Raw genomic sequence first — 24546 nt, 5'->3', positions numbered from 1 at the left:
TACACGGTCATGGAAAGAAACATCACAGCTATTTATAACATAAGGATTTTTTTTTTTTTATTATTATGGGGCTTTGGTCTAAGCGATCTGTTTTCTCTTGAAGCTGAGTGCTATACAAAAGACATGCCCAGACACTGTGCTGCAAACACTGTTTATCATTTCCGGGTTTAATTTTCTTCCTGTTACCATGAGGAGTTCCTGCTGTTTATAAATAAATAACCATTTATTTATTCTATTATGCTTCAACTCTACATCCTTTAGGACAAGGCCAAACATTTTATTTAATAAAAAAATAAAAAGAAAAGCAACTTCCAAGCAAAAAGCAAAAGAATAGAAAAGTAAAATCTCTTCAGGTAATAATAAAAAACCATTTCAGGCAATGAAATTATTACTAATGTCACCCTGCGGTTTGGAACCACACTTTGAAATGTAGAAGCTTTTCTTTGAGGAAATAATCCATTTCTGCCAGTCTTGCATTTCTTTACTAGAGAGGCTGCAGATGGGATAGATGCTGCTCTGTAGGAATGGGCTCAGCCCTGTGAAAGCCCCAGCAATTTTTTCAATGCAAGCTTCTTGGAGAACACCAATATTTTTTCAGGCCTGTATTGTTTTTAAAAGGCTCTAAAACCATTTCTATAAAAATACAATGTGAATGCTTATCTTCTCATGAATGTGTGTACATACACTGTTTATATACAGTGCAGGCACACATATACATATGTACTTACACACAAACACAAGGACTTTCCTGCCTCAAATCGCTCAAATTCATAAAAACTTTCATTAACTTAAGCCATTTGGGAGAGAGATGCCACTGCAGAAGGGAAAGCTGCCTCCAGGCCATTCTTCCCGTCAGTTAGGTTTAAAAACAGCTGAGAAAGGGTTTGTAAGGAATATGGCATGGGGGTGCTAGCCCAGTGTCATGGCGGGCACGCGTGTGTGCACTTAAAGAGTTATCAGGGGTTGAGGCAAAGAAATACCACTTTCTCCATTCTACAAAGAGCTTTTCTCCGCCTGAATCGGGGCACCAAGGGAGACACCTCAAGCCTGGTTTTCCAGTTTGTGTGGGGTGAGGACGAGCTCCAGTGACCTTCGCTCTGCTTGGTTGACACTGTCAGCATCAATTTCCATCACATTCAGGCTACACTGCAGTGCCAGGTCTCAGCTGTCATACAGCAGTCACCAGGGGCTACTCCAATATGTCAAGTGGCAGAGATATTGGTTACAAAGCCACCCTTCCTTTTCAAGGAAATTACCCAAACCATGCAGAACACTTTTTCCATTACAGTATATAAATAGACAGAAGAACTGAAGCATCTACTACAAGGAAATCCTAATTATAAAAAAAAAAAAAAATGTGGAGCAACAATCACAAGTTTTGCAGAATTAAAAGTTGAGAAAATTGGGGACAGATGGAGGAAGACGGACAGAAATTAATCAGCCCGGTGAGCATATAATGAATGAAAAGCAACTGAAAACCCAATTGTGCAGTTGACTTCAAAGCACCGTGCCAGTAAGAATCATTTTCTGCCAAAGGACAGTGGTGCGTACTTCTACAAAATAATTCAGTAAAAGAGTTGTGGGTGGTTTTGGGTGTAGGAATAAATGTTGACATTTCATCTGTAGGTACGCTTTGCATGGTTCCTGAAGAAGCATGATGGTCTCTACTTAAATTCTTTCTTCCAAAGTACTCACAATTATAGCAGCATAGGGTTTTTTTGATGTGAGGATACTTTTAACAGGCATGACAAAGCTGTACACAGCTTTATTGCACATAGAAGAAAAAAGCAGCTCACCTTTCAGCTTGCTTCACACAGAAATTATTTAACTCTATAATCAGGATGAAAATAAGGATTTACATATTTTTAGCGAACATTCCCAGGTTTACAACACAGAAGCTTGACAGAAGATGCAGTGAATTGCTGCTGTATAACAGGAATGTCTTCTCAAGTAAGGTCTGTTGTATCAGAAATAGAACTGGACTAGGCAGTACTTTGAGATTATGTATCTGCTTAGCAAAGCTGATCATAAACACTATGTTCATAATAGAATAGAAAGCACTTGTCCCATTTTTAAAGCATCTCTGATTCACTACAACTTTATCGCTAGAGTTAAATGGCCAAATTTCTGCGGAACAGGATGTTACACTCATCTCAGGAAAATTTGTTGGAATTCATTCTTTTTAATGGACATATGGGAAGAGGGAAAGGTGGGATGTAAAAGCAGCAGCCTTGGACGTTGCAGTGTTTTCACGAACATGCATTAGAGGGAAAAAAGCATGAACTTTCAAATGGGAGTTGAAATGAGAATCCAAGAGAAAAATGGCCTATAAATACCCTGTAGACAAGCTATATGGCTCAGTAAGCCAGAGCCTCTCCAATGCCTTGTTGACATATTGTCCCCCAGCCTACTCAGCCGCTGAGATACAACAAAAGGGTTTCACCATCTCAGCACATTCACGCTATTTGAGAGGTCCCAGATGACAAGTGAGTATACGCTGTGTTTCTTGCAGCGTGCTCTGCCTAAATACACTGTTTATTCTTAATCTTTTTGTATTCCAGGGGTTTATACTACACTGTTTGAAAAAAAGGATGGGACCTCCAGGAGGAAAATTCAATCCATACAAATTTTACCTTTCTGCAGAGGAACTTCAAACTTCTGGTCATGTCATTTACCTCACTGCCTACTGCATTAACTTCTAAAATTATGATTTATCAGGGAAAAAAAAAAATTGAGGAAAAAAACCCCAAACCAAATCAGTGCTGTGGACAGCAGCCATACCAATCCAGCTGTCTATTACTATTTGCCAACATCCTATTTCTTCTTCAACCTTTTACTAGGTTTGATGGCTTCAAGTGCCCTTTTACCCAATGCAAAGGGATCAAGACAAACAATAACAAAGAAAAAAAAAATCCCAAGCCCCAAATCTTTACATTAATCTTTCTTGGTCAATTGAGAATGTAACCATGTGCCTGCTTCAACCTATGGGGTTTCACACTGTGTAACGGAACACTGCCACATTATAAATTTACATGAATTTACACTTAAGTTTAATTAGTCATGTCTTGCTCTATTTGATGTCCTCCAGACCAAGGTCCCCTGTCTAGTTCCCCCGATTTTCATAGAATATTCCCATTTATTACTTCTACACACAGATCTTCAGCTGCACTAGCCAACTTTGCTATCCTACTAAATCCTTCACTTCATAACCTTCACTGTCTCAGTAAAGAGACTTTTTTTTTTGTCAGCAGAAATTACTGACCATCAAGCAAGTTATCACCTTAACCAGCATTGCATAAACGTTCCTTTCTTCTTCCTCTACTCTGTTGCAAATGGGATTAAAAACATCAGAAGAGCTGTACTGCATCAGTGCAGAGCTCTAAAAGCCTACCTACGATAATAGCCAATCAATGATATACAGGTGAAATTAAATCAGAGGATGCATACAGTGGATACCTTCCCCTGAATATTCTCTCAGCATTGGATGGAGTCCTCCCCCCACCAAGAATTTACCCAGTTGCCTTCTGAACCCATGTAAACTTTCAGCATCCACAATTCCTGCAGCACTTGCACAGTGTATGTGGTGAGTGAAGAATTACTCTCTTTAGTTTGTTTCTGCGCTCACTTCCTTATGCTTTCGCGCTTTATGCTTTGTATTGCTGCTTCAACTCAGCAAACTGAGCAGTATTTTCAAAAATATGTGAAGCAGCAAAACGTACATGTGCTGATTACTAGAGCATCCCCATGCCATGGCAGCAGACGGGCAGGGAGGCCAGCTGAGGGCACCAGCGCCTGCAAGTACCTCCAGCTCTTGCCTCAGGGCTCCCAGGCATTCTCACCTCCAAACTGGAGGGCACAACTGCTTTAGCCTCTCTTAACACCAAGCAAAATTTTGAATTAGACCTCCTCAAGTCCCTCAAGCCAATACAATTAATGCATTTGTTTTCACTTAAGATACTAAACAGTCCTGCAGATATTGAAGACAACTAACAGTTTGGCTGAGTACAGTGGCAAAAATATACTCTTTTTTTCCCCATGAATAAGCAAAATAAGTGTTTTTGCACCCGAGGCTTAACAGACTGTATCAAGGCAAAGTACATAAGCTAAATGACAGGACCTGGGGAAAAATACCATGAGTTTTTGACATACAAACATTTTCATAGATGGAATAAAGACATGATATACTGCATGCCTGGGAGCAACTACTCTCTGTAGCTCACATTCATCATTTAAGAAAAAAACATTACTCCAAATTAGTAAAGGTTTTCCTCGGCTAATTAAAAACCAATGAAGCAGCCATTTAAATAAAACACAGTGTTCATTGGGGGAGGGGTTTCAAAGGAGGCAACTGTTAATAGACAAAAAGGAATTTAAAAATTTCAGTGAACCAAGTAAACAGAGGATATTTGACTGTAGACAAGAAGGAGTAATGAGGACAAATAGAGGAAACAAACCTGGTATGGCATTCTTCTGTTGAGCAGTTGATTTTTGAATTTTTTTTTTTTTTTTAACAGAAAACAGAAGCAGGTAACAACTGAAGAGCAGAATAAGACTGCATATATACTAAATGCTACAAGTAACATCAAGCTGCAGATATGGCAGCTGGATGGTCCCACTCGTGGGCAAGGTACCTTTTTGCTCCAGGGAACCAAGTTACAGCAGGCGCTAACGCAAGACTGAGAGATGCAGTCTAACAGACTAGACTGTTGAGCAAGACAAAAAGAAACGCAGAGAATGAGTGATAAAAAGGGAAAGAAAAAAGAATGAGAAAAACACACACACAGAAGACAAATACATTTAATATACACAATGTATCAATTTCAGAACATAAGGGGAACCAGAGTTTCAAAGTGACATCTCAATATATCTTTGACACTCAGAAAACAGACCAATACTGAAGGACAGGAATAGCTCCCAAGTTGCATCACCAACAGTGGTATGTAAGAGATGAGAAAGAAGGACACTGGTCACAGCACTGAGATGTAAAATCCAGATAAACCAGTTTAATCTCCAACAAACTCAATTAGGATCAGCAGAAATACACTGCAGTGGAGCTTGGTCTGTGCTCCATTAACATAACTGGTAAGAATCAACCTAGGAGTAAAAGGGCAGTTCCAAGAACTTCATTTTATATCACAAAACATGAGAATGTTTGTGGATCAAGGTCTCCTCTCGCATCACCTGGCCATGGTTTCACATTATGGCTCCAATGAAGACAGCCAAGCAGAATATCTGGCTACATCTTTTTTAAAACCAGATCGAAACAAGTAGGGAAAAATGGTTTCCTTTGTGAAATCACCATGCAGCAAAACATAGGTTTTCTGCAAGGTGGCAATTATGTCAACTTAGAAGCAAATTTCCCAACAGTAAATAGCTATTCATCCATCCACCATTATTCTGCTGTTCTCGAATTTCAACTATTAAGTACTGGATGTACAGAATTTAAATGTTGGCTTTTTTGCTTTGAATAGACAACAAAGCTACAAAGCTTTCATCTAGTGGTGAGGAGTTCACATTTTGAATCACGGGATTTTGGTGACCCCAGTTCCACACTGCTGCTGAAGAACTCTTCTGACAGCTGAAATATGACTCGCTCAGGGCGTAAGACTTATTAAAATTACTTGGCACTTTACCAGTGGGATTATAATTCAAGTTCAGAGATCTGTTGTGGTAAGCGTTCATTTAAAAAAAAGAGTAACATTTTAGGCCATTACAAAAAAAGCTGATTAAACAAAGATACTGGTCAAAGGACACCACTAAACACTCAGTTGTACAATATGAAGGGAGAATCATGCTACCTTTTACAAGGGATTAATGCCTCTCTGAGCTGCAAATAAGAGCTGCAGGGTTAAGGTTAAGGTTCTGATATAATCAGTAACATCCAAGACTGTCAGTTTGGCAACCACCTTTCTCCACAGCTCTGAATCATCCTTTCAGCTAAAAATATTTAAAGAAAACTATTCGATTTGAAATGGAAGTGCTATCCTATCCTTGAAGCATAATTAGTTGCATTAATTTTTTTCAGAATGCACAGAAATTGTAACACATTATGTTAACACTCCAGAAAAACCTTAACCATGATAAGGATGACCACTCTTAGTCTCCAAGAGGCCTCACCCATGCTTATATGCTCTCATTTGAATTGTTTTTATATTTTTTAAATGTTACATTAGTTTTACATGTGCAGATGGTCATATGCTGCACAGCACTGGCTAAGACTAGTTGATAACATATATGTATGCATATATATGAAGTACATTAATGCCAAAGAACAATGGGTTAATACTTTCCCCAGTGGAAATCATAATTCCACTGATTTCAGTGAGGTTTTTCAAATTATCGTTATAATGCATTCCACAGTATGAATGTGCTTTACATTCTCTGCTCACTGCCACTACATACCACACACAGCTAAACAAGATGCTCTAACATTCCCTGCCAATACACAGATATAATGCAATTGCCACCTGGATGAGAGACTGTCCGTATTCCATGACACCTTTCATTATGTGATTAAGAACCATGGAGGACAGAACTGAAAACACTGTACCCTTTAAAGTGAGTTCTCAGGATCTGCACACTTTGTATAGAGACAGAGTTATTTAGTGTCCATGCTACAGAGGCACATATGGTTTAGCAAGGATTCAAAGAAATTAAACTGCATTACAATCAAGGATATCCTCTCACTCTCTGAGCAACAGTTTGTGGCAAAGTATTCTGGAATTATCTATCTAGAAAATCCCAGGAGCTCCAGCATTGTGGGTTTGGACAGCCAGGCTCCAGTTCATCTTGCTGTCCACCCCAGCAGTGAGGTCCTTTCCCCCAGCACCAAAGTTAGCTTCTCTTTCAGAGCCCACAGGCAACACAGGGTAAGATAACGACAGAGGAGAAAAATTTCTTTTCTTCTTTGGAACACTAATGCAACTTACTAGTTCTGTAATTGAAGCGTATATATATTAATGTATATATAACAATATGTCTTGAAAACTTTCTTAGGATTTTTGCTCAACTGTCCCTTCTCTTTATTTGTTTAATTAATTTCTAGATTCTAAGCTAAGCATACACGGAGTTGAGATGTGGGCATATAAACATGAAAACTATGAAGCAAACTGAAAAGAAAGCTGATAAACCTAACTCAGTGGGCAATCTTTCATTCTTCTGGATGCCTTTATGCAAACAGTTGTGACGCATTAGGACAAAGCCTCTACCTAATGAAACAGCATAACTGCCTGTATTAGCAATTCAAAGTGTGTACATGTTGCTGTTACAGTTCGAGTACACTGATGGCTGGCTAATAGCTCTTCCTGCTACTTGAGTGTCAACACTTAACAGATTCAAAACAGCCACCCTTGCTCGGGTTTTCCCTCCAGAACATTACCAAACTCCTTCTGGCTTTCACACCTTTATTTTGCCAGTGGCAACTTTATATAAACGCATGGGTAGAACTGGGATTTTTAAGAGACTACAGAACTCAAACGACCTAATATCACTGTCATTCAAAGGAATATGCATCTTTACGATGTTCTAAAAATCCTACCTTATTTGAACAATGTTAAGGCAGACAATTAAACTGCACTAGGCATGTATTCTTTCCAACACTTTGCCCCTGCACCATTACCTTTTGTTCAATTTCTTCATAATCATCCTGGTAACTTCCACAGATTGCGCTGGAGGACGAGGAGAAGGTAGGGCCCTGAGAGTAGTACTGTGAGCTCCGGTAGCCATCCCGACGCAGCTTGTCACACTCTGCCAAAAGACAGAGAAAGAGGAGATTAATTCATGACAAGAGCCATTACTGTTTACACTCGGTGTACAATGGCACTTACAAAAGTAGTGAATATTTTCTGAAAACGTTTACCATGTGTCGTGGTTTAACCCCAGCCAGCAACTAAGCACCACGCAGCCGCTCGCTCACTCACTCACTCGGAAGACAATTAACTCTATCCCAGCTGAAACCAGGACACCATGCATTAGCATTGCCTGTCCCAAGTAACAGAACCCCAAGGTGCATTTCTCATATTTGCATCTGTATTTCCCCCTCCCTCACATATATCATATACATAAGCCCACACAGCATATATATACATGGCTTTTATTTAACCCAGGAGATGGCTACAGCTTTGGAAAGAAAGGGGAAATGGATTTATTTATTTATTTATTTATTTATTTAAGTGAGGCCTGGCTCCGTGTCTTGACAGATGGCAGCATCTTGCAGGATGGGAGACGGAAGCGTGTGAGTAACACCGGGGGTCTCATTTGCCAGGCCGGTAGACATCCATTATGTGCCTTACACTTGCAATGATGATGTTGCTCACTACTCAAGCACCATCTGCTAAATAACTTTGGCACTGACCACTTGTCTTGTCTTCCTGCCCGTGGAAGAGACCATTTATTCTGATTTTGGAGAGAAGAATGCAAATCACAGGGATCTCAAAATCTCACATCACTGCAGAGCACATGTAGTTTAATACTGAAGAAGTTTCAAAGTTCCAAAAGAATTCAGAACAAACATGCATCCCCACTCAAAACAGCCAAAATCCCAGTCAGCATCTCATCCCTCTCACCCAAGTTTTCCACAATCATCTTCCCGCCTCCTAATTGATATTCAGTGTGATTGTGCTAAAGAATAGCAGACGCCAGAGCATAAGGAAAAATTTAATGTTCAAATGCGGCAACCAAACTCATCAGCCCAGTCAAACTGTTAGCTTTACATTTCCAGAGACAGATATCTCAATCTGTTGAAAGATGAGGAAAGCAAAAAGAAAATTAAGTATTTGGTACATTTCTGTCTAAGGAACTGAAATTTCTGCACAATACACAGGCATTATCATGACACAAAGTGCTTTTATCATCACTTGCTGGAGAAAGACTTTCTGTGACTGTATCATCTGTCTCCCTATCTTGATCTTTTGAATACCCCTTAAAATGGAAAACATGCAATGTTTATATTGAGGGCAAGGTTTTAGAGAGGCTTTTGCCTGGCAAATGATTAAGTGAAGTTAGAATTTGCAGCTCCAGCATACATTTCCCCTGTTATCCTCAGCTGCTTCTGAGACTGAGGTCTGAAGGACTCTGTGCCGATGGGTTAAGTGACCTTGAACAACCACAGCTCTATGAGGATTTAATCAGTACGGACTCCCCTGTATCTGCACATGCACATCAAGAAGGCAAGCTTACAGTTTGACAACTAGCCATTTCCATCAGAGTCAAATGTATGTCCTCGTCTATCACGTGTTTCCGTACGGGGTCAAAAACAGCAGTATGGCATGAACCTGTTAGTTCTCTCTCAATTCGAGGACCAAGGACGGTGGTGGTGGGTTTTGAGATCCAGATCAATTGCTACATCTCAGGAGCAGAGGGTTTACCTGTTTCGCACATGCGAGCATGCCGACACTGCATGCATCTGGCAAACAGCTGCTGTACTTCAGGAGGGGGTGAAAAATGACTGCCAGCAACCGCAGTAAAACAAATTCCTCCACCGCCCTTCCCAATCTGGCACTGGATCCAGCCAGATCCAGCACATAACACTCACAAATGTGAGCACCCTGATGGGCTGGCTGTTTGTCTGTCTGAGCTACAAATCAACAGGGATAAGTGGGCTGCGGCAGAACAAGACAGTCCAAAGACTTGCGTCAACTTGTACCGTGGGTTAACATGCTAAGTTGTCAACTTAGACACCGCAAGTTTTACCTTCAGATCAGCCGCTAATCACCACAAACAAACATGAATACAACTTCAGGGGTATGTAAGAATGCAGTTATTTTTTCCTCCCATTCTTGGGGTAAGGCCCAGGGTCCTGGCTGGCCACGCCTGAGACTCTCCAACACCAGGCATCGTGGCACACCCCAAGGGCGATGGGCTCTTCTAGAGCATGATAGACACACGCTCTGATATTAATTGCTTGACCTTATTTATTCTCCTAATGAAGGAGATGAAGATGATGAATAGTGCACTTCATGAAGCCCAGAAGAGCTCCAAAAACTTAAGGAAGCCAACACCGAAGGTCTCAAGTCCACCGCGAGTTCAAGTGGACTGACAATAAAAAACTGGCATTTTATCAAGCTCACAACTGCCATTTGTCCACAACACGAGATCCCTGTAACATCAGAAGCTATTGCAGCAACGTTGCTGAAGAAGCCAAGAGAATTGCTACAAACTGCCAGGTGAACCACACCAACGAAAAGGTGATTTGTCCCTAAGAACAGCTTTTCTATTTACGCACTGTCATGGTACATTTTGCAGCACAGCAGGAAACACACACCGCGGATGGCACCCGAGGCCAACAAACCTCAGCAGAGGTTTTAGGCAGATACCTTTTACTTCACACTGCAACAGCCCACAAGTGCAACACAAGGTCAATCACTGCATCTAACTGAAGCTACTGTCACTGCCAGACCAAGGGTGGCAACTTCTGTTTAAAAACTGTTCTAGCTGGAGGCAACCCCCGCAACCTCATCACTATTATTAAAGGTACGCATGGTCTTCTGTAAGCAATCATGTTTGTGTTTTTCAGATAAAAGGTTTTTATTTATGTAAAAAATACCGACGAAGAAGCTAGAAATACTTGCTCTAGGAAAGATTAAGTAGGAAAGCTGCTCTAGGAAAGCTCTCTTCCCTCCCGCTGAGTACGTGGGGGAACAGGCGAGCACCAGCAGCACCACGCTGAGAGCGAGGGCTCAGCTCAGCTGACTACGATTCTGCACCAGAGTTTTGAGTCACAGGCACTGAATTCAGCGCTGCTGTGAATAACTCAACCTCTCCATGTAAAATCATATGGCCTCTGTGACAGGCAGTCAGGCCATGCATATGAAAATACTTCCAAGGCCTCTCAGCCCAGACCTCCTCTCCATTTAATACGAGAAACTCACATGGAATTGCATCTGACCCTGAGCCAATAACACACAGCAGCAAGTCTCACACGCAGAGGCGATTTACTGCTTTTCCAACAACTTGAAACAGTATTCTTACATGGTAATTTGAGCCACAAATCACCAGAGTGAACAGAAGGCACAGCACTGATACCTCAGTAATTCGTCTGACATGGTATTACCATGGAAAACCAGGATTAATGTTTACCTTGTCTGCTTAGTCAGACCTACACACTGCACTGCTCTGCGATGGAAGAAGGGCTGGGTTTGCTGGGAGGGGACAGGACGAGTTGGCTCTTTTCCTCTCCTTTAACCAACTTGAGTAACATTTCATACCTGCTGAGCTTCCTACCACTAAAACTAGTCACAGTATCTTCAAGTTTATATGAAGGAAAACGCATTGCCTTGCCAGCAGCAGAACTGGTCGGGGGAGATGGATTCACGATTGTTTTTCAGAAGTTTTCCATGAATTTATATTTTTTTTTAATCGTAAATGAACTGTATAAGACTAGGTGCCACATTTCATGAGGTTCTTCCTAAAACTGTTCTTCTGCCTGCCAGGGTCGGGCCACCCCGTATTGACCTGGCAGCAGGGAGAAAGGCTCCAGGGTGCTGGTTTTCAGGGCTGGATCCCATCCGAGCCTGGGCCATCTCCCCAAGGTGCAGCCCCAGCGGCAGCCCAGAGGCACAGCTTTCTGCCACCACCCTGGACCAGTCCTCCACACCTCAGGCCTGAACTCGTAACCATCACTCCCTAAATTAGCCCTAATGAGATTACTCATATAAGTAAACACTGCACACGTGACTGTTGCAGGATCAGGCCTTAAGCTCTGTAGCCACCTACATCCACAGGTACACACTCAGACATACTCTCACAAGCATGTATTAAAGAGTTTAATATAAAAAAAAAATCCACTTTTCTGTGTTTCTAAGTAGTTATTAGTAACCAGTAAAGACACTGGTTAAAGAATTAAACTACCACAATATTCACAGGTATAAACTTAGAAACTCAGCATCAAGGTTATTCAGACATCTGAATAGCTCCGACTTGCTTAGCATAACTAGCCATCCTCCTGGATGGGTCAAGCAATGAAAGACTGAAAGATAGTGTCCCAGAAACACCTGAATTTGCCTCGTTTCCAAGAACAGCACCTGGAACTCGAGACCAATTGCTAAAACCCAAAGAGAGAATGCCAGTCAGACCAGCAGCAGGTTCCCAGAGGAGCAGAGCTGCCCAAAGCCACCGAGACAGAAACCCCCGGTGCAGAGAGAGAAAGGGGAAAGACCAGCACACGCTTCGCTTGCCTTTGCGCCATCCCCTGTTGTCTCCCCGTCAGCAAGAAGGGACAAGCGACGAGCTGACAGCTGCATCTGCATGCTTGAAAAATTATCTCAGCTAAAGTCACGGTGACTTCTTGGCAGAACCTTTCATGTTGTAACTTGTATTTTATAGAGTGGGATTTTTTCTTTTTTTTTTCTTTTTTTTTTTTTTTTTTTTTTGTACTAGAGAGAGGCTATAACTGCAAGAGTCAGCTAAACTGTCAACTACAGAAATAAATCTGCTGACTAGTATATTAAAACACATTTATCCATTCACTGCACATATCACTGGAAAACTGCTCTGCTCCCTGAGGTCTGAAATCTTTTTTTTTTTTTTAATCTTCAAACATTGTAGCCAAGTCCTTCCTCTGTAAATACCCACAAACCACATTCCTCCCTAAGTCACAACTACAAACACTATCTTACAAGTAGCTTTTCAAAATTTCACCTAAAACCAGACAGACTGTAGTACAATACACATTCATCTGGTAAAAGTGAACTTTTAAAAACGACCCATTACTTTGTAGGTCATATTGCACTTTAACAATTGCAATATATACTGTATCACTGCTTTTTATTTTAGAAGAACCTTACATTTCAATGCTGAAAAATAACTGCCTATCATTTTAATTTACTTCATGCATATTATGAATTTGTTTTTCCAGTTAGGCTGAGACAACTAAGACTTTGTGGGTTGGCGACAGACAGGTGTAGGTGTCAGAAGACCTGGATTCCCCATCCGGCATTGCTGCATCTGAGCGAATCACTTCAGGTTAGATCCAGTCAAGAACATTTACAGACAGAGACAACACAACCTAAATTTCACGTGTGTGCCTCCTAAATGCAGAGTCCAAGCAGGTATCTACACTCTGCCTGCAGCACGCAGGTATACAGCGAGGCACCTCAGGGTAAGTCAACTAAGGAAGAACCTGAGGTGCCTTAACTCTCGTCCTCACCACACAAGTAACGACCAAAGCTGGGTCCAATGCTGCGGGCATCCCGCTCGTGAGGGGCAGAAGGTAACAGGGATTTCAACATCTCTGCTTCTGAGGATTATGTGCTTTTTATCCAACAGTTGCTTAAAATACAGTACTGCAAGTTAAGAAAGTATTTTTCATGTAGATACGAATTTAAATTCTTTAAGGATGAGATGAGCATAGGCTAAATCTCCAAATTCCTAACAGTGTGCTCTAAATGCTATGCAAAAAGGTTGCCACCTGAAATGTAACAGCCACAGGTAGATTTTGTGTGGGACTGGTCGCACCGGTGTGTACCAAGACATGCTCTGAGCACACCTACCAAACTGGGACCTCTTCAAGGGCACAGCTGACTCTCTGTCTACTTGCAGAGATGTAGTAAGACGTGGATAAGACCAAGGTAACTCTGGACTACACAGTTAACTGGGGAATTTCAGGGAGGTAACTTTTCAAGATAAAGAGCTTGTTGAGAATGATTATGCCTGAGACTGTAATTAAAACAGACGCCCTAGTTCAAAGGTCTCTTTGGTTAGTAAAGCTAACTAAAATTACTGCCTTTCGCTCTGTGCCTCTTTATGAGTCCCTCATTTGTAAACTGGGGATAAGAATGCACAGCTCTCTTCGTGTCGATGAAACAGGCTAATATAAAAGCAGAGCTGTACAAAGGCAATCTTGTTTTCGACAAATATCTAATGCTAAATATGATTTTAAAAAAAGCAGCTCAATTTAATTCCAATGCAGCATCTATTTTTGTCCCTGGATCTAAATACGAGGCAGACAGCTTGCCTCTACCACTTTATATTCCTCCCAAAAATTCATTCAGCTTGGATCAAAGCCCATTTCCCTTAAATGTATAAATCCCCGTATCATCTGCAGAACTTGACTATCACAGGGAGTGCTTCTATATCAAAGCTTTAAAATATGTTGTAAAGCCACAGCAATGATGCACTTGTGTAACAACTGAACTGTAACCAATGCTGACTGCAAAGCAAGTTCATGAACTTCAGCTGTGATATATCCAGTGTGCTGTTTTATTCAGACTCCTATTTTAATGGGTCAGGAATTGCAACAGATGTAGTACCGTGGCAACCCAGCTGAAAAAAGTTCTGCTCAACAGCTCAGTCTAGATGCTTTGGCTAATACCAGCCTTTGCCAATCCAGCTATCTTGCCTATTATTCCTCTCTCTTCCCCCCAAATGCAATTTTATGTCGCTATTTCTAGATCTTTATTTTTATCAGTACATATAGAAAAGCATAAGACAAGCCTGGAGACAGTGAACACTGGTACCCAACAGGCTTCTTCCACAAGCAAGTGCCATATGAAGTGGCAAGTTTTTAACCCACTGGCAAAACTTAATTGTTTACTGCAAGGCCTTCTTATCTGATGAGTAATGAGAAAGGTCTACTAGACTTAAATTTTAAGACTTATGTGTTCCCTCTCTGAATTAGCATCCAAGCCCAGCCACACAGATAGCTTTTAATATCAGATGCTGTGTGGAGTTTCCCAGAAACAAAAATGTCTTGGGCTCCACGGGATGAAGGTAACCCTGACAGAGGGCTGTTGGACTCTGCAACGGAGCAGTCTGTTGAATGGATACTTCAGAGAAATCTTACTGAAAGCAACCAAATGTATTTATGTTAGGTCTATTCTCTCCAACGCACAAGTGCTCACTGCCTTGTTGGGAAGAGTGTCCTGACGTTGTAATGGGACGCCCAGCCAGGCTGGGAAGCCCATCCTTCCAGATTGGCTTCTCCAAGCTGCTTCAGGGCTCAGCTGTACAGATGCTTGTACTAGCACAAGGATGGGGCATGAAAAGTGCAACATTAAAGTATATCAAGTATGCAGTTAGACTTATTTTCAAGGGTCCAAATCAGATGCAAGTCTTTAAGAAGGATCCAGAGTGAAAGGAGCTCTGCAATGTGAAAATACCTTCAACAGGGTTAAATCAATGCAAACACGTTGATCGCTCCTTTCTTTCTTTTCTTGCAGCTTTTAAAAAACAAATACATTTAATCCCACCCTTAATTCCCCAGGTAATCTGCATGATTTAGCCATACAGAAAACCTTTTTAATGGCACCAAAATGCAACAGCCATTACAAATTATATTTGTTAACAAGCTGTCACTGGGGAGTGCTCAAAATAATTATCACCGTTTGTCTTGAGCTAATTTAAATTTCTGCAAGTGTGTTATACGACTACGTTTAGTGCTGACAAGATGTCTTAAGTTTAACAGTTTATTTGCTTCCTTTTGCGTGCTTGATGCTGGCATTAAAATCATTCTCCCTGCTTTTTCTCTGGCATTTTTATGGATATTTGTTGTTTCTTAGACAACCGAACACAGCTAATATAAAAATATGAAGAGCATTTTTATTGTTTTTTTCTCCTAGGACACTTAAATTCAAAGCTAAAGTGCTGCAAACAACCATGTGTAACACCCCATTCTAGGAGAGGAAGGAGGAAGAAAAGCAAGAAGGGAAACAACCAAAAGTCTGATATTCCTTGTGATGGAAGTTGCTTTACCTAGCACTGATACTACACCACAGACAGTAACAGTTCAATTTCTTCTCTCCACTAAAGGCACAGATCTGAAATGGGGTGAGGTTCGATAATCTTTCAGTTAAATCTTCCTACTGATTCTGACTTGTATTAGAAAACATTCAGAAAACACATTAATCTGGTTTAGGAAAAAAAATAGTATCTTTAGTATTATTTTGAAAGAAATGTTCACCTTCTTTTAACCCTTTCACTAGAACTGCTTTCACTTATCATGTATATCATGCAATCAATCTACATATAGCCACCCTGTATGTTTTTACACTCAGCACTGCACTATATAACTAAACCTAAAATAGGGAACCTAAGTGCTTCCGAGTAGCTCAATTTTCAGCACAAGAGCAGCTTTCAAACATGTGCAGTGTAGACTCCCAGTCAAATTCTGCTTAGTTTCATTTGCATATTCGCTTTTTTAAATTCCTTATTGGAAAGGGCAGTTAGAGTATGGAACTTGGCCAAAACCATCAACAGATGTACTGTGAATTAATTCAGGAACAGTAAAAAGGGCAGGATACATGGGCAGAACCTCTGGTACCAACTTGACTGTTGAAATAAATAAATTGATTTCTATTTTTTGATTTTACAGCTCCAAGGCCTTTCAGGAACATATGGTCTACCCCTAGCCTTTAATGGTGTTTTACTTCATTAAGGTTTCCAGTTGGTAGGGAGCTCACATCTTGACATCTCTCTGAACCTGAACCAGATCTATTGTTAATAAAGTGGTTCCACCCTATTTTGCAGCTCTTTAATGAAACATAAGATTATTTTAAGTCCATAATCTTCTCAGCAGGATTATCGACTAGTAGGGCTGACCCTAATATTGCTCATCTGAACAGTGATCTGGCAGATGCACTGAGAAAACAAAGGCTAAACACATACCTGTCTGGAGGGTCTTGCAGCAAGACATAATAGAGGCTTTATGAGTAACTACTTAAATCCGGTTTTATTTGACAATGCTAACCAGATGTCTTCTGGAAAACAAATCAAGTGTTTCAATCACTGCTGCTTAAATACATTCCTTGAATTTGGCCAACAAAGCTAAACAGAAGCTACAGTCAGCCAAATCCAGCTCTTCTGAAGATGAGATAATAAATGAATCATCGCAGACATTGGAACAACGAGCCCTATATTATGTACATAGCTTGAATCAACACAATTACCCTGGGGGCAGGGGAGGAAGGCACGAAGTACAGGCAGTTGTGCAGGAAGTCTCCACAGCTACAGTCTAAAAAGGAGTATGAAAGTCAGCATATGGACTGTTCCCGCTATTTACTCCTACACCTTCCTCAGTACGTATCTGACACCTCGTTAGCTGCTGGAAAGGACAGCCAGACTGGGCAATAACCAGCAGCGTGCGACAAGACATTGCCCCTCATCTGCAGCTTAAACTGTGCAGAGAGAGCGTCCACAAGACCCTTCAGGAGCTGGCTATCGCCTGACAGCCTGACATCATTCCAGTCTGGCTGTGTTTGTCCTTTAACATTAACACGGTTATTTCATCACTTCCCTTTATGCCTGTTGTCTCTCAACTCATGGACAAGTGACAACACACAACAGTGGAGCTTGTCCTCCCCCACTTTTTTCTTGATTTAAATCAAGTGCTGTATGCTGCTGATTGCAGGAACTGGAAGATAACTGCCCATTGGAAATCTGGCTACATATGCCCTGCTCTGGCTCCTATCCCTGCAACTGACTTATATTCATGTTTGAGGGAGAATATAGGATAGTTTGAAAAATGCAGAAGCAAAGAGGGTTCAGGTGCATGATAGAAAAATTTTTTTCTGTTCCTTCACTTCATCATAGTTTGCAAGATTATCTGAGGCCAGTGTGCTCCAGATTACTTTCGGCTTTCCTTTAGGACACTGGACCTACACCTGTGAACACACTGCTAACACTGCAAACCTGTCCCAGCACAGGTAGACAGGCACACTTATGACACGCTCTAAGCAGTTAAGCAAAGGAACGCCACAACAGTGCTGTGTCTCCTCCCCGTCTTCACGCTTCATGCCTTACTGCTTGTCATTTTACAGTACAGTTAGCAAAATGAGGATTAGTCTCAATTTAGTTTTCTTACCAAATATTTGTGTCATTGCTATATACTACTGCTACTGTATATGTGCTTCCAACTGAAGACCACTGTACTTTACGGACTTCTTCAGACTATGGTCCTTTAAACATGACCATGCTGCACAGCAACAAGCCAGACCTGTCAACGCATTGTGTTAGGGATGAGGGCTCTTTTATGGTGCTACCCTCTTGACTCCGGTTGAACACCCACTCAACCTCTTGGCCTCACGGACCAAAAAAGCTGTAGGAAACACTGCAGTATGTGGCACTGCCCCTTTAGCATAGATAACGGTCTGCCTTAAATGAACCAATGCCACTCTGAACAACATTAAATTCATAGCTCTGCTACTGTCCAGACCAGACTCTCAGAGCTGGTCCAGCCACTCAGTAGATACTGGCAACATGAGACTAAATAGTAAGTCAAGCAGCCCTTCAGCCTTGAAGCAGAGCACACGGTGCAAGGGGAGAGGATTGATTTGAGGACCCTGACCCCATGCAGAGCCTCAGCTCTTCCTTCTCATCTGTCACCTTCATCTCCTATTTTCACGACTCCCTAGGAGGAAACAGTGACATGGAGCACAAAGTCACAAAAGACTCCTCAAGGGTCAATATTGATTTGTTTCTATCTGAACGTCTGTATGCTGGGAAACACCTTCCATAAGGTGACTGTGAAAACATGTAGAAGAGGCCACTTAAGATAGGCTCTCAGGAAAGGCCAGTTAGAGCAGTTTGGCCCTGAGGGTAAGGAAACAGGCACCTTGGATGGCACACGTCGCCCCATCTGCTCCACCAGGCACTCCAAGGTCCTGGCTCCTTCCCCAAAGAAAAGGAGATCCTGTTTTATCCAATGCAAACAAAACATTAAAAAAATCTATCACCACGACCCAAGAACTGCATCATTTTCTAAACATTTAAATCACATTACAATGGTACGCTGGCTGTGAAGTGCAGCTGAATTTGCTTTTCTGCTTTAGCCCTCAGATTAAGCCACTGAGAGCTTTCATTTAAAATGTAGTAACGCAGCCTGGGTTAAACATATCAAGCCACTGATTTTAGTCAATGACAACTTTAAATTTTAATATAAGTTACATAAAGCCACTTCAGTTCTCAAGAACAGATATACCATGCACCACAAACTTTCCAGCTTCCAGGTGCTTCATTTTCTAATTCAGATTACTGGACAATACTGCTTTTTAAAACTTCAGGTGGCACCTGAGCACTTGTGTGCCTAAAGGAGGATACATAGCTTTACCTCAGTTATGAACAAATTTGAATGCAAGATCTCACCATGTATACTTGAAAGTAGCTTCATAATGGAAAAGCGCAATATTTCCCCCTGATTTCAAAAGGGTAAAAGGCTAGCTTATAGGCACGAAAATCTAAAAAATCTCCCCATGCAACATCTACTATCACATGCTGCATCCACTTCCCCAGTGTGATAAGCAGAGGACATTTCAATATATAATATACAAAGCAAAATAATAAACTGCACAAAAAATAAATGAAAAAAATCTCTTCGTCCTCCAAATACAACACTACTTCCTGTAAAGGTATGCAGAGCATGCAGAGATCACCAAGGAGAGTACTTGATTTTTCAAGACAGGTTAGATATCATACATTTTAATATAGCTATTCCTAACTTTTATTCTTAAGCCAGTTTAAGAATAAGCAGTGAAAATAGCTCTTCTGGTCCTTAAGTGGTGCTTAAACATTTATTCTAGACAACAGACAGCTTCTTATCTATTCCACTAGATTTTTTTTTTTTATCTAGACCTATGCTGTCAAAAATCTGCTGTTAAAATTGTACCAGAATAAATAGGTTTGACCTTGCATTGTCTTAAAAGCTAGCCAGGATTTCATCTGGTTAGTATTAGATGGGTGAAAACACCTTGATAGAAAGGAATACCTTGCTTGAATCATTTCGAAAGATTTTATACATTCAGTATCTTTACAGGTCATTTAAATGACTGTTGTGCTCTGCATGTGAATTACTATTTGTTACCTAAGTTTTACACTTACTTTTCCATTCACTGGGGGAGTAGTCTGCAATCAAATTGCTATGTACCAGCAACGTCAGATCTCATAATCTGAACAAGAACAGGACTGGAAAACTGTCAAACATGTTTCAATGGTCTGAACTATAGCTAGTAGAGCTACTAGCCCTCAGGACCACATTGCCAGGTTGGAGGGGACCACCAGAGATTATCTCTTCCTTCCCAACCTCCTCTAAAGGTAGGATTAAATATGCATAAACAATTTCTGAGTAGTGTTTCTCTTGCCTGTTCTTAAAAACCTCCAATGATTTCATGGCCCCAAAAATTTATTTTAGCACTTCAGTATCTTTACTGCGAGGAATTTTCCCCTCTTACCAAACCTAAGTATTTCTCCACTGCCATGCACGCCCGCTAGTTCATCTCCAACTTCCAACAACGAAAAAATTATTTTTGCTTCTGCTCTACTCCTTTGCAGTTTGTGCAAATGCTTTCTGGAGAATGGGGGGATTCATCCCACTGTTTCCTGCACAGAGTACGGCACACCTTGTCATCCAACGTTGTTCATTCCCCACCACCCATGCAGCACGTCAGGTCACATAGAGCTGTTCTACTGCCCCATGCTTCACCCCAACCACTGAATTTGAAACATCAAAAAGACGTCAAAATGCAAGCTTCATCATGAGGCTAAGAAAGGCAGAATTAAAGTTCCCATGATAGCCCAACAGTGCTTCTTCTCATGAGACTACTTTTCTCCAAAGTCTTCTATCCTATGATCACATAGCACTGAATTTACTTCCTACCCATTAAAAAGCTTTAGAAATCTCTGTCTTTTCTAAAGCAGCAGGTGGAAAAGCAGTTCAGCAGTTGTCACAATTACGTCACAATTTCAACAGCACTTTCACACTGAATGAAACTCAGCTCTGGCTACAGAACGTTTAACCCAATCCTCCAAATGTGATCAGAAGCACCGGCATCTTCCTAATTTCACAGTGCTGGTTGAAGCAGCAGCAGAGTAAAACTGATAAAACTTTACTCGGTACCTCTCTTACTACTCAGAACCCCGACCAGCAAGAATGAAATTGCTGAAAATGGTGTTAAATTCATGCTGTAGCTACTCAGGACAGCTACAGGCCACAGCAAAGAGTTATTTTAAAACTGCTCTTAGGGAATAAATATGGCCCATGGAAAGAGCTGGAGGTAAAATAAATAAATAGCAGAGTTTTGTTGACTATGTCAGCAACTTGAGGTCTGGTGAAGGCATCACAGTTTCTTCTCTCACTTACTGCCCTGAAAGCATGAAACTGAAATTCACTTCATTGCCAAGGAGCCCTACATCATCGGCACAAGCCAGTTTATTTAACACAAATGGCTAACTGGTAAGTTGCAGTAGGACTGAATAGCTTTTGTTTTATAAAGAGTAGCAGCTCTAGAGAAAAATCCCAGCAGACTGAAATAACTTCAGATGTGTAAGCTGGGGGAAGCAGCTTAGTTTCACACAAATATGTCAGATATACATTTATCGAAATAGAAGAGGAAACTGCAATAGATAAATTTCTGATAAAACACAAGAAAATGAGAGCAGCTTTTTAGCCTGTGCAGTTTTCTTTGATAATAGTCCCAAACAGAGAAGAGAAAAATAGAAGAATGAGTAGTTAAAGTTTACAAAAAGCTAGCCACAAGCAGTATTCTTTTTAATCTAAAGCAGGCAAATATTTTTCTTTTGTGAAGAACTGGTAAGTGTGCCTGCAAGGGAACAATAAACATTTCAAGGCTAAAGGGCTGTACAAATGTATTAATCCAGTAATAAGTATAGAGGACACACACACACTATCTGCTGAGCCATGCGTGAGCTAATAACACTGGCTGTCAAGACTCCCCTATTAAACGATAACAAAAGGCACCTAGTAAGAGATGGTGAAAATCAATTAACTGGAGAAATGGCAAGAGAAATAAAATAGGGCAGCCAAACACTTCTCTATTCAGACATACAAAATGAAGTTTTCTGCACTTCTAAAAAGCAGAAATGTCATGTTAAACAAACAAAAAATTACAATGTTCTTTTAAATCAGGTTAACTTGCAAGGTATCAAGTACCTGCAGTTCCTGCTGAAACAAAAAGGGACTTGAAATGAGTTGGCTCTTTGCAGGGTAACCCCCTTCGTTAAGTAGCCAATGTCAAGAAAAAATCTAGGTTAGCCATTTCCAGAACACAGACATTAAGCTGTAATTTTAAACTTTACTTCTGGCCCAGGGACAGATGTTCTGCAGTCCTCCCCGCTAGCTGCCTGCCTCTGGCCTCATGGCTGCACTAACACAACACAACACCTTCTGTGCCAGACCGTACGGGTACACCCCCAAAGAAGGTACCAAGGGTAAAAATTGGTCCTTAAAAATATGCTGCACCCTTCTGCAAGAAAGCACTTTCACTACTGAAGGAGTCCTTGTGAGTGCCCTGTTCCCCATTTCCCTTCTCTTCCCTCAGCACCTTTTCTGACTTCTCACAAGTAGCCACCTCCGTGGAAATGACACTGTACAAGAACAAAAGAAATCACCAAATGAAACACCTCTGATGTGGTTCTTACACTGAAGTATAAATGGAGTAACTCAGGACTTACTGAAATTGAAGGTACCATTTTGGAAACACTCCAAAAACTGAATGGAAATGGCCAAAACACACAAGGTTGTCCCTTTTTCCATTCTAGACAGCTCTGCCAGGTTACACATTTCCTTGTCCCTTGACAGCAAAAGCATTTTTGCCCTGTCCCTAGATTTGAGTGGGTAAATCCCACTAACATTCCTGATGTGCTGCAGGCAGAAAAATAAGTAAGTTTCTTCCGAAGCCTGCAATTTGGATAAGTTTGCAAAGTCTGAGGCAAAAACTACCGCCCCTTTAGGACACATCTGTGCCAGCAGCAGCATCTTACCTCTCAGTACTGACTTGAGGTTCAGCTTGGCTTGTCGGTGCAGGTCCTCCACACAAGGTGGTCTTGAGGAGGGCAGGAAGACATTTTCCTGCTGGTGCCACGGAGCGGTGTAGTGCACAGTCCATCTACTCTCTTCATCTAGGTTGGAAACCGCTGCAAAGAGAGACAATAATAAGAAAGTTAAATGCTATTGTACATAGCTATATCATGAAAGCCCACACGTAAGTTTGTTGCGCATCATCTTAAAACAAAAAAGATTGTTTGCCACTGTAGTCCCATCAAAATGCTCTCTTAGAACCTCACTTCCATGACAGTTAAAAACCTTCCTCTCATTTCTAGTCTAAATTTATGTTATGTAGGAAACACCTTTCCCTCTTCCCATGTTTATACTTGCTGTCGTATTTACTCTGAACTTGCAACTCTGTTTTTCCCCCCCCTCTAGCTCCCAGTCTTCACAAACAACATCGGTTTCCCTGTCCCCTGATCCCACCAGGCGCTGTGCATTGCAGGATAGCTTCCTCTTGCTCAAAGGTGACCCTGGGAATATGACAGTCGCCATGAGAGATTACGACAGGTTCATTTGTATCAGGAAATAACCTTCTCTGACCTCACGCTCGCTCAAACCAGGAACAAAGATTCCAGTGAAGCCAACAAATTAGCTACTTTCCATTGCCATCAGCGGAAAGCAGATTTGGACAACAGCAACTCCCTGGGCAAATACTGCTCAGGGCACAACAGCACTGAAGAGGGATTGTTCTGGCCACCTCTTCTCAGCCAATACACACGTGAAAATAAAATACAGACCTTGCTCAAGTTCAAAGTTCCCTATAGACAGTCAAGTAATGAATCAGCCAAAGCACATATTGCTAAGATTTGTTTATCATTTATGCTTCCTGAGAGACAGCCATTACCTTTTGTTTGAGGCTTATCATCAATAAAAACTTCTACAGTTGAATGGCCTTATCCCTCCACCCTCTAAACAGGAAAAGGGCAGTTGGGGCTCATACTTTATGATCCCCCAGGCACCCTTTGGTCTTCAGCCAGCGTGCTGCGCATCCTTGCTTTTAGCTCCCCAAAGCAGAAAAAGCCACTACAGCTGTACTGCCTCCCAAGCACCTGCCGTGCTGGCCTCGCTGCCAGCTCCACACCTTCCCTTTGCTTTCCCTGCTGCCTGGGCACTGCTCGCTGCTGCGCTGCCTTGTAGCATCACTTTGTGTGAAGTTTGGCTGATGCCTCTGTGGTAGCAGATGAGGTGTGTAAACTGCGAAGCAAAACGAAGGCAACAGCCTCCTGCCATCCGAAAAATGAGTCCTTCCTTAACACCACTGCACGTTTGCCAGGATCATTTCAGATGGAAATAATCAGTACTCGTTAAAGAAAATAAGCTATGCCTTTCGCTTCAAAACCTACCTACAGCCTAATGCTCAACACCTGTTTTGTCCTAAAAGGACTTGGGGTGGGAGGGGAGGTTCTTAACTGCCTTTCCTCACTGTTTTTAGATTAGTATCAGACCTCGAAAAAGGTTTTTCAAGACTTTCGATTGGTCTCTTCATCTCTGTGGTGGCCTGGTCCTGCATCCCCTCCCCTCTCACAGACATATTGGCTGCAACAAGACAGATACATGTTCAGTCTGTGCCTGCTTTTCCCGTCCTTGCTAACTAGAGGTCAAACCTAAATCACAACAAACTGACAAGTCACCACCTACCTGGTTACAGCATCAATCATCCCGATATTACAGAAAAAATGATAGGTATAGTCAACGGCGTGCTCGGAAAGCGGCCCTCGCCATCCCCTGGCAGAGCAGGGGAGCAAGGCTGGGGGAGGAAGAGGAAGAGGGAAACA

At 41.5% G+C, this 24546-nt stretch overlaps 1 protein-coding gene across 16 annotated transcripts in view; it reads right to left on the bottom strand.

The window, feature by feature from the left end:
- Positions 1-24546, bottom strand: part of NHSL1 (NHS like 1) — a 184808-nt gene that overhangs the window by 26348 nt on the left and 133914 nt on the right. For 10 of the 16 annotated variants that reach the window (XM_030022032.2, XM_030022015.2, XM_030022016.2 and 7 more), the window contains exons 2-4: positions 22705-22857; positions 7619-7746; positions 4632-4703 (exon numbers count right to left, since the gene is read on the bottom strand). In XM_030022032.2, coding sequence (XP_029877892.1) covers positions 4632-4703; positions 7619-7746; positions 22705-22857 — 353 coding nt within the window. The remainder of the gene's footprint in view (positions 1-4631; positions 4704-7618; positions 7747-22704; positions 22858-24546) is intronic. The other 6 variants (XM_030022017.2, XM_030022019.2, XM_030022024.2 and 3 more) reach the window with 1 other exon arrangement.

Source organism: Aquila chrysaetos, chromosome 8 (genome assembly GCF_900496995.4).
Source record: "Aquila chrysaetos chrysaetos chromosome 8, bAquChr1.4, whole genome shotgun sequence".
Lineage (NCBI taxonomy): Eukaryota > Metazoa > Chordata > Aves > Accipitriformes > Accipitridae > Aquila > Aquila chrysaetos.
Note: the sequence above shows the minus strand (reverse complement) of the source record. Positions and strands in the feature narration are given on the sequence as shown.